This window comes from Labrus mixtus, chromosome 21, assembly GCF_963584025.1.
Source record: "Labrus mixtus chromosome 21, fLabMix1.1, whole genome shotgun sequence".
NCBI lineage: Eukaryota > Metazoa > Chordata > Actinopteri > Labriformes > Labridae > Labrus > Labrus mixtus.
The window spans coordinates 23,917,051-23,931,356 of NC_083632.1; the positions used below are offsets into that span (position 1 = coordinate 23,917,051).

Genomic DNA, 14,306 nt, shown 5'->3' on the forward strand with positions numbered 1-14,306 from the left:
CGTGTTGGTTAAATAGAAGCAGGTGTTTATTGCCTGGTGATAAACAGGCCAAACATGGCTGAAAATGCACTGAATTAAAATGAACACAGTGACTCAATTCATCCTGCTGAGTCATATTAATGATATGACTGATTACATGCATACAACCTATGCTGTTGAATTTGAATTCAATCCTTTAAGATTTAAACAAACCATAACAATGTTGCATTAAATAGCTTCTCAGATGTTTAAATCTCTTAAATACGCAGGTACATCCATAATGAGTTGCTCCTTCATATCTTCTCCTCCTGTCTTAGTGGGATTCAGACTGAAACATACGGAATGTGCGTAAAGAGCTTGTGCTGGACGCAAAATGCTCTGCCCACCGGGCGCCGTCGCGTTGTGCTGCCTGCGTTCCTCTCCAAGGATGATGATAAGGCGCATGGATGCTCTCGTCCCAGACCTCGGTCCTAAATGTGATAATACTAACATCATTTTCTCCAACGACCCTTAATCTGATCCCTGCTTTTTCCCCCCTCCGTGTGTGTATGTGAGTGTGGATTGTGTTCATCTCCAACCTGCCATCGCTGTAGCCCCCCGTGTTGCGTTGGCGCTGCGGAATAGCCTACAAGAAGAAGAAGAACAAGAGCCAGCTCACTGCCGTGGAAACAAGCGGATACATTTCAGGGGAAGAGGGGGACAACGGACAGAGGCTACAAAACCGGCGATCGGGAGAAAGGGACGAGGAGAAAGAAAGAAAAACATCGACCTCAAGCTGCAGCCACTGAAACATTGAGGTACGTGTTTATTGGATGTACAGGTACTGAAATGGCCGGCGTAATTATTGCATTTGTTACCTAATCTGCACGAATGCCCCGATCACTCGTAAGGTAACACAAATTGTATAACGAAACGTGCAGAGGTTGTTTGGATGCATGATAATTTAAGTAAATAATTCAATTCAGTGAAAGATGTCTGAAGAATAAGGCTGTGATAGTCCTTGTGAATACATTTTAATAACATGCCTCCTTACGTAAGTGTGTATGTTTCACATTTTCACACAAAACCCCTCTAAAAATACCGAGCTATAGCCTATGGATTATTTTTTTGGGTGCAGTCATGTTGTCATTACCCCGAAGAGAGAGAGAGAATGGATGCAAGCCATTTTGTAATGCAGCATGTGCAGAATTAGGCCTATTCAGAATTTCAATTGCGTTCCCGAGAAGGTGCGCCGTAGTGAGCGCAGCTGCATAGATGAATAAGGCCATTCTTTTGAATTGTAGGATATATTATGCTGGAGGCTATATGATGAGGACAGATTGCAGATTAGAGGCTGAGACTGCAGGAGGAATAGCAGCATTTTGCTTTTTTTCCCCTTACTGTGTAATGGTTTGATGTGATAAAAATAAGAGAAATATATTTGTCATGAGGGGAAAGTGGGGGAAATATTTGGGATGAAGCTGCTTCTTTTGAATCTTTCAGCAAAGGATGTCACAAAACAGGTGAAATGCATCCCATCCATCCCTTATTCCCACGTCCTCAACCAATCTAGTGTTGTCATAGTTACAGCGGATGATGTTGGCCCTGCTGCACCTGTGTGGCTTTGTGTTCATCTGTAAATACATGAGGTCTAATTGGGCCTGATACAGGAAACATCCCACATCCTCACAGAGCCTGAAAGCAAACAGCACCATCATTTTTTTGTACCTCTTCATAAACCTTAATGACTGTGTCGTGGAGAGCAAGCATTGATACAATCAGGCGCTGACGATGATGTGATTGGTTTGTAGCAATTGGTCAGCAGCTTGCAGCTAATTTGTCTTTTCACGACTGAGCGCTTTCTCAGGCCTGATCGAATAATCAATATCTACATGGTTGCAATCTGCTCTTGACATGGAAAAACAGCGAAGATCAAGAAAGTGAAATACCTGTGAGTGAAATTGGATAGAAAAAAAAAACAATTTAGATGATGTTTGAAGCACGTCAGAGAGAAAAAAAGAGATGAAGATGAAGGCCACTGGAGAAGGAATTGGCCCTCGGATGAGTCAAGGTGTAATATTCTAGAAATAAGAGAGCATCATCGCTGTACGGTGTTGTTCTTGTGGTGAGGAACTTGAAGATGGGAGGTCAAGGCAACAGGCGTCCTGCTTGAAAATCCAAGGTCTCTCCCTTAATACAATTCCAGCCTGTGCTGTTTTATACATGGCTTGGTTTTCACTGTCTGCCCCAAACAACATTTATACTAAATGCAAGGAGGTTGCAGAGCAGTCTTTTAAATGTACGTCTGCAATGTTACTTGGAGAAAACATTACATCATAAAACAAATTATTTTTGGCAAATGACACCTCCATCTTTGCTGTATACTTTGCAAGGAGAGAAACAGTGTGTGTTTTATATTACAAACGCAATCTTGCATTGTGTAAGACCAATCTTAATTTCTGAATGCAGCTACATTATTTTTCATTCTTCTGAATAAACTCTTTGCTTGTGCATTTTAAAAATGGTGGTAGTAGCAAGAGAAATAAAAAAGAAAAGAAGAAAAGCACCCCAAGAGTGTTTTTAATGAAGTTCCAGTGTATGAAACGCTGCATAAATCACAGCCTCTGTTTTCGAGTGCATTGGTATGATCAATTCTTTGACCAGCTGAATATTAATGATGTTGTGTTTTTATGCTTCAGTGAACCATTTCATCGTAACTATCAAACCATCGCTGTGGATCAGATACTGTTCTGATGTCTGGGAGAGACACGCTGGAACTTTTCTTTTTTGTCAGACTCATTATTGAAATGTATAATTACCTCCTGGATGGGGATGAAGAGCAGATTCTTGAGGGAAGGACAGCAGTGTGGAGAACACAATGATTAGGAGTGCTGCAAACAGGCTGCTTATAGTAACATTTAGGCCTAGCATAAGCCTGCATTCTCTTAATGGAGAATGATGTTTTGTTGTTATTTCACTTTTGCAGTTGGGACATTGTTGGATATGGATTCTTGAGCATTTGTGTGTTTTTGAGTGTGTATTGTATTTGCCCAGAGAGAGAGAAAGATTCTGTGGGATGTTCAGATCATCTATGACTTCTATTTTTAGAATTCGCTCCCTTATGAGCTTTCTTCTCAAAGCTATGTTTGCTATAAAGACTGACAATGACCCCAGTATCCACCTTAAAGATATAAACATTCACGGTATAAATGTCCCCTCTGTTTTCATACTGAAGGCAAAGATGAATCTATTTTCCATGTAGAGTATTAATGTAAATACGAGATGTCCGAAATTGTGCTATTCTAACACCTGGTGTGACAGAGGAAAATGAAAAACAAATGGATGGAATAGGTGTTTAGCTTTAAGTCAAATACAAATTGGTTTCCTCTGCAAATGTGCTGCTTTTTGACAACAGTTTTAACCAGCAAATGTTGATAAGGCTCAGCTAAACACAGTAATGTGGAAGAGGGCACTGGACAGTAAAAACACAAGATGGTGAGTGAGCAGGTTGCCACAGCAACTGTGTTTCTAGGAGCGCATGCATCTTCGCTGCATAGGAGAGGAGATGCTTTGGACTGCCATGGAGCATTTTACAAAATATCTGGTGAAATAAGTGGAAAATGCAACCAACAGTCCGCTTGTATCAGATAGTGATGTCATTTCAGAGTGATCACATAATGAGTGACATAAACAAAGATGTCATTATTAATTTCAAATGGACAACGCAGGCTTGTGACTTCTAGAGTCATAGTATGGCTCATTACATGCGTGAAAAAACAATGAGCACTTTATTTTTTTGCATATACATGTAAGGACAGCTGTGGCTCAGTTCGTAGAATTGTCACCTCTCAACCAGAAGGTTGAGGGTTCAATCCCCAGCTGAGCAACATGTCCAATATGACACTTAACCCTGAATTGCTCCCACTGCTTCAGTGGTGGTGTATGAATGGGATTAGTTACTTCTGATGGATGATACTACATAGTGATCACTACCATCAGTGTGTGAAAGGGTATGAATGTGTAGGTGTGACAGGTGGTGTAAAAGCGCTTTGAGTAGTCGGAAGACTAGAAAAGAGCTATATAAGCTCAAGTCCATTTACCATTTAAAGGAAACAGCCCAGTCTTTTCTAAATGTAGTGAGTCCTCTGATGTGTACAACCGTTTATGTTCCAAAAATTTGATATGGCCCAAACCAAAGACTCCAATACAGATTTATGCTTTCCAAAAGTCAAAGTAATCTTTGTCATTCACTGTCTACTTGTCATTTTTTTGTGGTTGTCTCCATCGTGGTTAAGCTCTTGTAAATGTCCTGCACTTATATAGCACTTTTCTAGTCCTACAATCACTAGCCTAAATGTCACATTCACCTATTCACACGCATTCAAACACTTGGTGGCAGAGGCTGCTGTGTGAGGCCTAAACTTCCCATCAGCACAAATCATATTCAAACACTGATTGCTGTGCTGTTGGTAGGAACAACTCAGCATTCAGTGTCTTGATCAAGGACACTTTGCGATTGGAAGACTACAGCAGCTGGAAATCAAACCCCCAACCTTTTTGATGAAGTGACGACCCTCTTTACCCCTGATACACAGCTACCCATTGTGTGTTGCTTATTAAACACAGCATGAGCACTGCAGCAAAAATTTCAGGAGTCAATAATAATTTCTTCATATCTTAATTACTAAATTTCCACTGCTGCCTTGTGATGGATTGCATGAATCTCTGCATTAACCTTCGCTCTAAATAAGTCCTTCCAGCATTTGTCATTGCATCCAAACAACTTTGTATTCCCTGTTAATTCTTTGTGTATATGTTGGAATAGAATTATCACCAGTATCACATAGTGGTTAACGAGACTATAATCCTTATTGGTCTGCTGTAGCACTTGTGACCAGGCTTGAGGTTTTATCATTTTGTGGCCATTTCAGACCATGACCCAGATGTTAAGTTCAACCTATGAAGAAAATGGCAGCTGACTCACCAGTGAGACTAGAGGCCACAATTTGAAAGCCACCTCTTTAGAAAAGAAAGCCTGAGAGCATGTCATACTGACAACAGAACATTGTAATATTTTGAGATTCATATTCAGTCCTGGGAATACATGCATGCATATGCTAGGCTAATATCTTAAAGCTACTGCACTGTGCACTTACTTGACCTCCTTTCCTCTCTGTTTTCTCTCTCTCCCCCCTACAGTGAGAAGAAACAGCCTCTGCAGAGACAACACTTTCAAGACAAAATCCTCCCCCAATTTTATTTCTATTTGAATTATTGTCATGGGAACAAAAAAGACAGGGTTCCCTTAAAGTACATTTTGAAAAGAACAAGTTGTCTGGTAGTGAAGGAAGCATGAGCAAAGTAAAATAAGAGCATATTAATGATAAATTGAGACTTCAGAAAAATATTGTATTTTCCTCAAAATTTTTAAAGTGACTGAAGGAGAAAACGGAATCCAAGGATACAATATGAAGATCAAGATAAGCACATAAATTCCCTTGTTTAGAGGTGACTTATCAACATCATAGCAGTAGGGGTGGGTCATGACTCAGTTGCCATGCGTGTTGTCATGGTGACCAGCCCCTGTGCCCCTTCCCCCCTCCTCTGGCTGGTCCAGCTCTTGTTGTGGTTTCACAACCATGGACCTCAGCTGACAGAGGCAGCACCCCCATGCCCCACCCTCTGCACCTGCTCCAATCAGGCGAGCCGTGTCATCTGTACGAGGAAGAGCTTAGATCAAGTCCCAGACAGTATTTCAGAGAACACAAGATACCTCAATCTACAAGAGAACACAATTCAGGTAAATATGGATTCATCTGCAAACCGATCACACATGAACTCTTCATGTATTATGACAGCTGAATAATTTATTTTCTCAAAAATGTCTCCATCTTTTGTTTCTACACCAGGTGATCAAGTCTGACACTTTTAAACACCTGCGGCATCTGGAAATCCTCCAGCTTTCCAAGAACCACATCCGGCAAATTGAGGTGGGAGCTTTCAATGGCCTTCCCAACCTCAACACACTGGAGCTTTTTGACAACCGTCTCACAGTGGTGCCCTCACAAGCCTTTGAGTACCTCAGCAAGCTAAGGGAACTATGGCTACGGAACAACCCCATTGAGACATTGCCGGCCTTTGCCTTTCATCGGGTTCCCTCTTTACGTCGTCTCGACCTAGGGGAACTCAGGAAGCTGGATTTCATCTCAGAGGCTGCCTTTGAAGGCTTGGTCAACTTACGCTTCTTGAATCTTGGTATGTGTGGCTTGAAGGACATCCCTAACCTCACACCTCTGGTTCGACTTGAGGAGTTGGAGCTGTCAGGGAACCAGCTAGGTATAGTCAGGCCTGGATCCTTCCAGGGCCTTGTGTCACTTCGCAAGCTGTGGCTGATGCACTCCAGAGTGTCGGTCATTGAACGCAATGCATTTGATGACCTCAAAAACTTGGAGGAGCTCAACCTCTCCCATAATTCCCTGCATTCTCTACCCCATGACCTCTTTACTCCTTTGCACCAGTTGGAGAGGGTACATCTCAACCACAACCCCTGGGTGTGCAACTGCGATGTGCTGTGGCTCAGCTGGTGGCTGAAAGAAACCGTTCCTAGCAACACCACATGTTGTGCTCGCTGCCATGCACCCCCAGGTATAAAAGGAAAGTACATCGGGGAACTAGACCAGAGTCACTTTACCTGCTATGCCCCAGTGATTGTTGAGCCACCCACTGATCTGAATGTCACTGAGGGCATGGCTGCTGAGCTTAAATGTCGTACCGGGACCTCGATGACCTCAGTGAATTGGTTCACTCCAAATGGCACTCTGATGACCCATGGATCATACAGAGTACGGATCTCAGTTCTTCATGACGGCACGCTCAACTTCACCAACGTTACCGTGCAAGACACCGGGCAGTACACTTGCATGGTTACCAACTCTGCTGGAAACACCACTGCAACGGCCGTCCTCAATGTGTCTGCTTCAGACCCCAGCAACAGCTACAGCTATTTCACTACCGTCACTGTGGAAACAGTAGAGACAGTCAGAGGAGAGGAGGAGAACTCAGCAAGACAGTATATTAATGAGACGTTCATAGATTTCCCTAATCCTACTGTTCAGAGAGGGGTGTTAGAGGGCCGACCTGGCATCACTATATCTCCTTCCCTCTCCTCTCTGTCCTCACTGTCTCCAAGAGCCAACAGAGCTACTGAAAATGCAGTGACTGTGTCCATTATGGAGGTAACTAATATTCCAGGCCTGGATGACGTAATGAAAACAACCAAGATCATCATCGGTTGCTTTGTGGCGATTACTTTTATGGCAGCTGTAATGCTGGTTGTCTTCTACAAACTCCGGAAGCAACACCAGCTACACAAGCACCACGGCCCTGCCAGAGCCATTGAAATTGTCAATGTAGAAGATGAGATTGGTGCTGGAGCTGGGAGTGGCATCTCAGGTGGTTCGACTATGAATTCTGTCACTGGTGGAGAAGGAACCCTGAGGAGACATCATCCAGAAATCGTCAACCTGCCCAACATTGGTCGCTCTGATACTCTCAACCATTACTACAAGACCCATCATTTTAACAACAACGTGATGGGTCTGAGCATTGGCCCCGAAGGGATGGGACCAGTAGGGATGCTCAGTAACAAGGGCATGCAAGGCCATGATATCCCCATCTCCTGTACATCTGTCCCAATCTCTACGTCTAATTTGCTCACCTCATCGGGCAATGGCACCAACCCAAGTTCTATGTCCCCACCCCTGCCAATGTCTCTGCCCATGCCTACCATGGGTTTACATGGATCGATCAAGGGATTCATGGGTCAGAACCAGAATCCTCAAATGGAGCCTCTTCTCTTCAAGGGGAACTCAAAGGAAAATGTCCAAGAGACTCAGATTTAAAAAACAAAAGCGAGAGTAAAGCAGGAGAGTGAGCAAGAGTTGGAGACAGAGAGGGGATTGATGTTGGGATTTTGCGCTGAATGATTAGACACTGGAGTGCATTGACATTACACCAGGAGAGGGGATAGACTGACACGGCCATACACAAACACATAGACTTATCCGTGACAGTGTACTGAGCCAAGGATTACCACAATTGGTCACTTGTGTTTGTAGTAACGATCATGGCCATGAAGATCAAGAATGGACATTGCTACAATGTAAATGTGTGCCAAAGCAAATGTTTTTTGCAGTTTCTACGAGCTGTGTTCTCATAGGGAAAACTAGCCTTTCAGAGTAATCAGTCCCAAACGGTTGTTGGCCAGCAGAGACGAAAGACATGCACGGCACTCACCACACTGAAGATCGGCGATATTACAGAACAAATCCAAGAGACAGTTTTCTTCCACATAAAAGAAACAAGCCACACTCTCTATCAAGTGACTCAACAGACTCCCTCATGGTGACAATTATGTAGGCATAAATAGATGGACAAAAAGGTACAGTGCAGTACAAACTACTGTGAAAAACCCACAAATTATATAAATATATTTTCATTTAAATATGTATCATTGCAGACTCCAATTCAGAGATATTTTGGGGTGGATGTATAAGCTGGTAAAGTTTGTTTCTTTGTGAATAATCAGGGGCGATGTTAGTGGAGGTTGTTTCTGATACATGTTTTAAGTTTGGCTACTTCTCAGAAACATAAGGGCTCAATTGCAACACTCATTGTGAATCTTTGAATTGGCTTTGTGACATAAAGTCCATTTAGGTTTTAGAACAGTAAATGCAGATCTCTGTTTGACAAACTTTTTTCTGTTGCTTCAGTAAAAATCATTACAGACTTTTGTGTTCTGAGAGTGTATTATGTATTTTGTAAAAGCCAGCTACTTGGTATTGAATCGACAATTCTGATACTTAAATGCCAGCATCAAATAATGGTAAAACAATGTTTCTCAAACACTGGAAGGGTAACCCAATGCAAAGACCTGTATGGGTAAAATAAAGTGTTGACAGTGTTATTTGAATCAGATCAGTAGACAGATATTTGCTTTTTAGACTGATATTTGATATGACCTCCTTGCTCATGGTTACCATAATCATGCCATAAAATGCTGTCATAAGGATGAATAGACATATATCTGCAGCAGCATTCAAGAAGGGATTAAACATCCTTTTTAGGATGATTGGAATGAATGGAAATGTACAGTATATTAATAATAATAATGTCTGGTTGTATGACAATTGTAAGATCCACATTTTTACAGTGTAACTTTCATATGTTAAATGCCATTTACGCTTCTTGCGTTTCAACTATGTATTTCTTTATTTTTGTTAGTTTGATATAATGTGTACAGTTGTCTAGCCATGTATCATTACGTGTGAAATAAATCAATCATATATTGGATTGTGGCTGGTCAATATGGCAACCACACATGTAAAGAGTGAGACATTATGCAGGCCTCTTGGCTAAACCTGGATTGAATGTATGGTTTGTGGTTAAGCTGTTAGTCATCTCCCTGATAATAGGTTCCATCTGCTCTATTAACATGTTCACACAGGCTTTAGTCACTCTCCTATAGATCCTCTACAGAACCTCATAGACAAATTTACGTTATTAAAAGAACAAGATGATCTAATTCTGAATGAAAGCCTTTTTTTTCTGAAGGCACACTTTACTATGCTTTCCCAATTTACAGTGTTTTTATCAGTAAACTTAAATGTTTGTTGCAATTGAGCACAAACTGGACATGCAACCAGTTATTCCAGATAAAAGTACCAGAGATAGCATTATCAACGACATCAGATCAGCAAGGTTTTTTTTCGACTGTAATGCAGCGTTGTATGGGATTTTGTGATTGTTTTTCTTATGTTGCATATATAGTATAGGAGCTATTTTATGTGAGTGATGATGGTTTTTCTTATCAGTAATGAGCCCACTCTTGTTGGAAGAAAAGGAACACAGGGATAGAAATAATGTTGATGATAATATGAGTGATGATATCAGACAACCCCCCCCCCCCCCCCCCACCCCCCAGATTGTACTGTCACAGAGGTTTATCCATGAAAGGAACATTTTCTACATCAATGTTCTCCACGCTCATCCAGTTTAATGCAAATCTTTTAAAAAGCACCTGATTGTGCCTAAAATTCCACATCTTTTTTTATTAATCAAATAACTCAAAATTTCTCAAGTTCGTCTTTTTTGGTCATAAAACTTCAACCACATAGTAAATGTAAATGTGCAGCAACCCCACAGACGGATCCAGTGGGCAGGGTTCAACCGTAGACCCATAGACACACAAATAGAATATAAATGAAGGATAAAGACACAACATATGGCTGCTCCCTTGATGTGCTACATTTGGTGGCTCTGCTGTCAGATTTCAAAGCGCATACGAGATACCGTCTTGTGTGCTGCATGTGGTGGGGAAATATTCCTGCACGTTCACTGTGGAACAAACCTCCTTACCTGAACAGTATTATTGCAACAATGACTCCCTTATCGGCACAGAAATGTTCCTTTCATTCGTCTGAACATACATAACACTCAACATGCAATTGGAGATAATGCAGAGCAGCTTTGTTAGCATCTTAGAATGGTGGCTGTCAAATGTACGAATGAAGTTTGATGCGTTTTAAAATGAGGCTCATTCTGCAGTGTAAGGCTCCTTTTAATGAAGTCTACAAGCTCCAGGATGGAGATCAATATGTGCATATTGGACGACTGTTACCTCAGTGTGTTACATTGTGGTGAATGGATGCAGCTTGGCTCAGATGGAGTACTGGTATATTTGTTTGTCTGCACTGTGTGTTACTAACAAATGGATTCTCCAGCCAAGATGACATTCTTTGTCTGTTGGAAGCAAAACTCCTAAATGAAATGGATTATCCTATCTGAGACAAGACAAGGACTGACCTTTTAGTCCTTTAAAGGTAAGATCTTCTGTTTGTTACACTATGAATAATAGAATTGGGCTGTTTTTAAAGGTTTTGTTTTAAGAGAGAAGATTATTAAACTCTAGAAAATTCAGATCTATTTGATAGAATTTTTTTGTTGTTGTGTGTTTTCCCTTCTTTTTGTTCTCTTGTTGGTTGTATTTTTGTATGTGACATTATCAGTGTGGGTCGTTACATGTACCTTTATAAATGTACTATATTTTCAGCCAGGTACACAGATTGGCAGAGGGGTGTGTTTCTTCAGTTATTGCAGGATCATAATGTGCTGTACTTGCACTTCAATGACTGTCATACAATGACTGAGAGGTATATTATTATTTCACTGTTTGCTTCTTGTCTGACTTCGATTTTCCGCCGGCTGTACGAAATGATTCTGCTTTATAAACACAAACCACTCTCATTACCTGTTGTGATTCTATCCTGCAGATCCAACGTGACAAACTAAACAAGAAATGAGTGAACAAGTTTAACCGGATGATGTTTATGTCATGAAATGTTAAAAAAGGAAATAAGAAAAGTCTTAAGAATGAATGCCTGTTTACTCTGGATTTTGTTCCTTTTTTCATTGCTGCTCACACTTTAATTAGGGAACAATCTTAAATATAAGGTTATGGCTTGTCGCATTGCTTTGCTATGTTCTGCTATGTGAATAATTAAAATGTAATAGCTGCTATCCTTTTATATAAAGATCCTCGAAAACTGTTATGTATATAGAATATTCAGAAGGACATGCAGCATACAAACTGTCGGACAGTCAAATAAGTTGAGGATTTTGTAAATAAATGAAACATAATGTTATATACCTAGAGTTAAATACATGATAAATTGGCTTTATTTAAGTTTAATATACACTTCTAAAAGTGCATTGTAATGTGAGAGGTGGGCCTTTAGTTTCCTTGGAATAAAAACATTTGACTCCTCTATTAGTCTCGCTGATTGAAACCATAATAACAAATTAGTTGAGTAATTGATTACGAGTGGTGGCTTTAGAAGTAAAGACAAATGAATCTAACAAATTCAACACAACACTATTACGTCCTGTAATCACTACAGCATGGCAACTGCCTTAATAAATCAAATGGACCATCATGTTGCATTAGCATAATTGGACATTTACGGGCACTGACATTTTTTTTCAATTTTAGCATATGTCAGGAATTTGCAAATCTGGTGAACAAAAAAATAATATGTATCAGTTACTTTTAGGGCAAAAAAAAGGCATCTAGTGTATTATCTAATTTTCAGACTGGCTAAGAATGTGCAGCACTCTGCACTGCATATGCATTAGATCTTTTTTCAACTTATTATATCCCCCGAGGTGAGGTAGAAATGTATGGACTATATCAGAAATTCACTGCGAAGTAAAAGTCCAACCCACATTACGCATCAACAACCTCGAGGGATTCATGTAATAACAAATGCATCAGCCATGACAGCGAATTTGAATTATATGTTTAGATAAAATGTTTGTGGCCTTACAGCAGACAGATTGTGTTTGAAATGTCTTTGGGGGCACTATGCAAAATATTTTTCTTGAATGTAATTGTGCTTGGCTTGTACTCTGGTCTCTGGAGATCTCAGTCCCCCCATGAGACTTTGTGCATATGATGTTAAAGGCATGTGAATTGAAATAGAAAAGACAGCTGCAGTCAGAGTAATATTTTTCCTGCAAAAAGGTAGAGGAAAAATTCATCTAAAAGTTCTGTATAAGCTTATGGTGACTCACTTTCAAGGAGATTATATATATGTGTGTGTGTGTGTGTGTGTGTGTGTGTGTGTGTGTGTTCTCAGCGCGTGCAAACATATATGACAGACTTGAATTTGCCTTTTTTCTTGCTATGTTTGAGAAGTGTATATGAAGTGGGGGATGTTAAGCGGGCAGAGTGTCTGTGCAGCAGAAAAGAATGCATTAATATGCACTGAAGATGAAAGAGAAATGCTCCAATGCAAATACATTTTATTTGGTTGTGTGAATATAATGTGATGGAGTAGGGTCATATTGAATTAGAAAAGGTGGAATTTTTAAAATGCCAGCCATATCCACAGGAGGTATTCTCATCAGCATAAATTCCCCAAACAATGGAGTGTGTGTGAAAAAAATAAAAAAGGAGTTTCTGTTTGTAAAATAGAACAGTGCATCATTTTCTCCTTTTGCTGCAGTCATTTTCGAGAAACCTGCTCCATCTGCACCATCCTCTCCTCTTTTCCCTGTGTTTTCTATTCCCTTCAAATTCAATAACCTCCCAGCTGTGTGTTTCTCCAGGGATTCCCCGGCTCCCCTGGCCCAAAGACAGACTGATAGACAGATTCCCCACAGTCTGTGGGGAACCTGACACAACTTAAACTGCACTGTGAAGCAGAGGTGTCAGAATCTGTGGGCCGCAACACTGCCGACCGAGGAGGAACCACCTTTTTATATCTTTATACTTAAAAGACCTCCACATGTGATTAGCTCGATTGGCAGGATTAAAAATGTATGTTATAGATTCTTTGACCTATCTTGGCTTTGTTTGTAGACGAATGGATCACACAGAACTGTTAGTCGGCTCAGCTCGGAGGGAGAATCCAAAGTATTGTGCCGAGAGAGAGGAAGAAGATGACCCAGTTGGATTTAATTTGTGTTAAAGGATAAAAGGCAAACAGAAGCCTTTTGATTAAAGGTTCACTTTTTGACTGTTATTACATGAAACTAATGTTGCTGAGTTATGAGCCGCTGTTCTCAGAGGGCTTATTTCTCATACTGTACTGAGCACACTTTGCTTTGTTTCCGTCTATATTTAGGTTCTCTCTCTTTTCTCCTAGTATCATTTGGCAGGGGAGCCTTTGACTCGGGAATATTGTTTCCTTTCTCACCCAAAGATATTAATTAATAATCCAAAGAGAGAGAGAGAGAGAGAGAGAGAGAGAGAGAGAGAGAGAGAGAGATGATATATATATATATATATATATATATATATATATATGTATATATATATATATATAGAGAGAGAGACAGAGGGAGAGGACACACAAGCATGTTAGTTATAGAGGTTATATTTGCAGACATGTATCTCCTGAACTTTGTAAGCACTCAGCAGGAGCCCCAGACGGCTCTTCACCTCTTCTGGGGATAAAACACTCAACTTGACCAACACGGCATGTCGCCCGGAACAAAAACAGCAGTTTGTTTCTCTTTCCACTAAAAGCTGCTGAAGTGTTTGTGGAAGAGTCTGTAACTGCTCATGTGTGTATGGGCCTGGATGAGCTTTCAGGTTTTCACATTGGAGAACTTTTATTGTACGTTAATCAATGTTCACTCTACAGCTGATTGTTTGGCCTGGTTAATATCGTATTTATGTTCCTTTTGTTTTAATCATATAAGAAATCCCCTTACCCCTTTCGAACAACAACATTAAAAATATTAAAATGGAGCCAATGTCCTGTTTGATTGAAGGAGCTAGTAGT

General features: G+C 40.5%; 1 protein-coding gene across 1 annotated transcript; it reads left to right on the forward strand.

Annotated features, from left to right (window-relative positions):
• The first annotated feature begins 323 nt into the window (after window positions 1-323).
• LOC132955368 (leucine-rich repeat-containing protein 4B-like) lies at window positions 324-9,307 on the forward strand. Its single transcript, XM_061028211.1, has 3 exons — window positions 324-776; window positions 5,158-5,758; window positions 5,868-9,307. The coding sequence occupies exons 2-3, from the start codon at window positions 5,516-5,518 to the stop codon at window positions 7,857-7,859; spliced, it is 2,235 nt and encodes a 744-aa protein (XP_060884194.1). The 5' UTR covers window positions 324-776; window positions 5,158-5,515; the 3' UTR covers window positions 7,860-9,307.
• The last annotated feature ends 4,999 nt before the right edge of the window (window positions 9,308-14,306 follow it).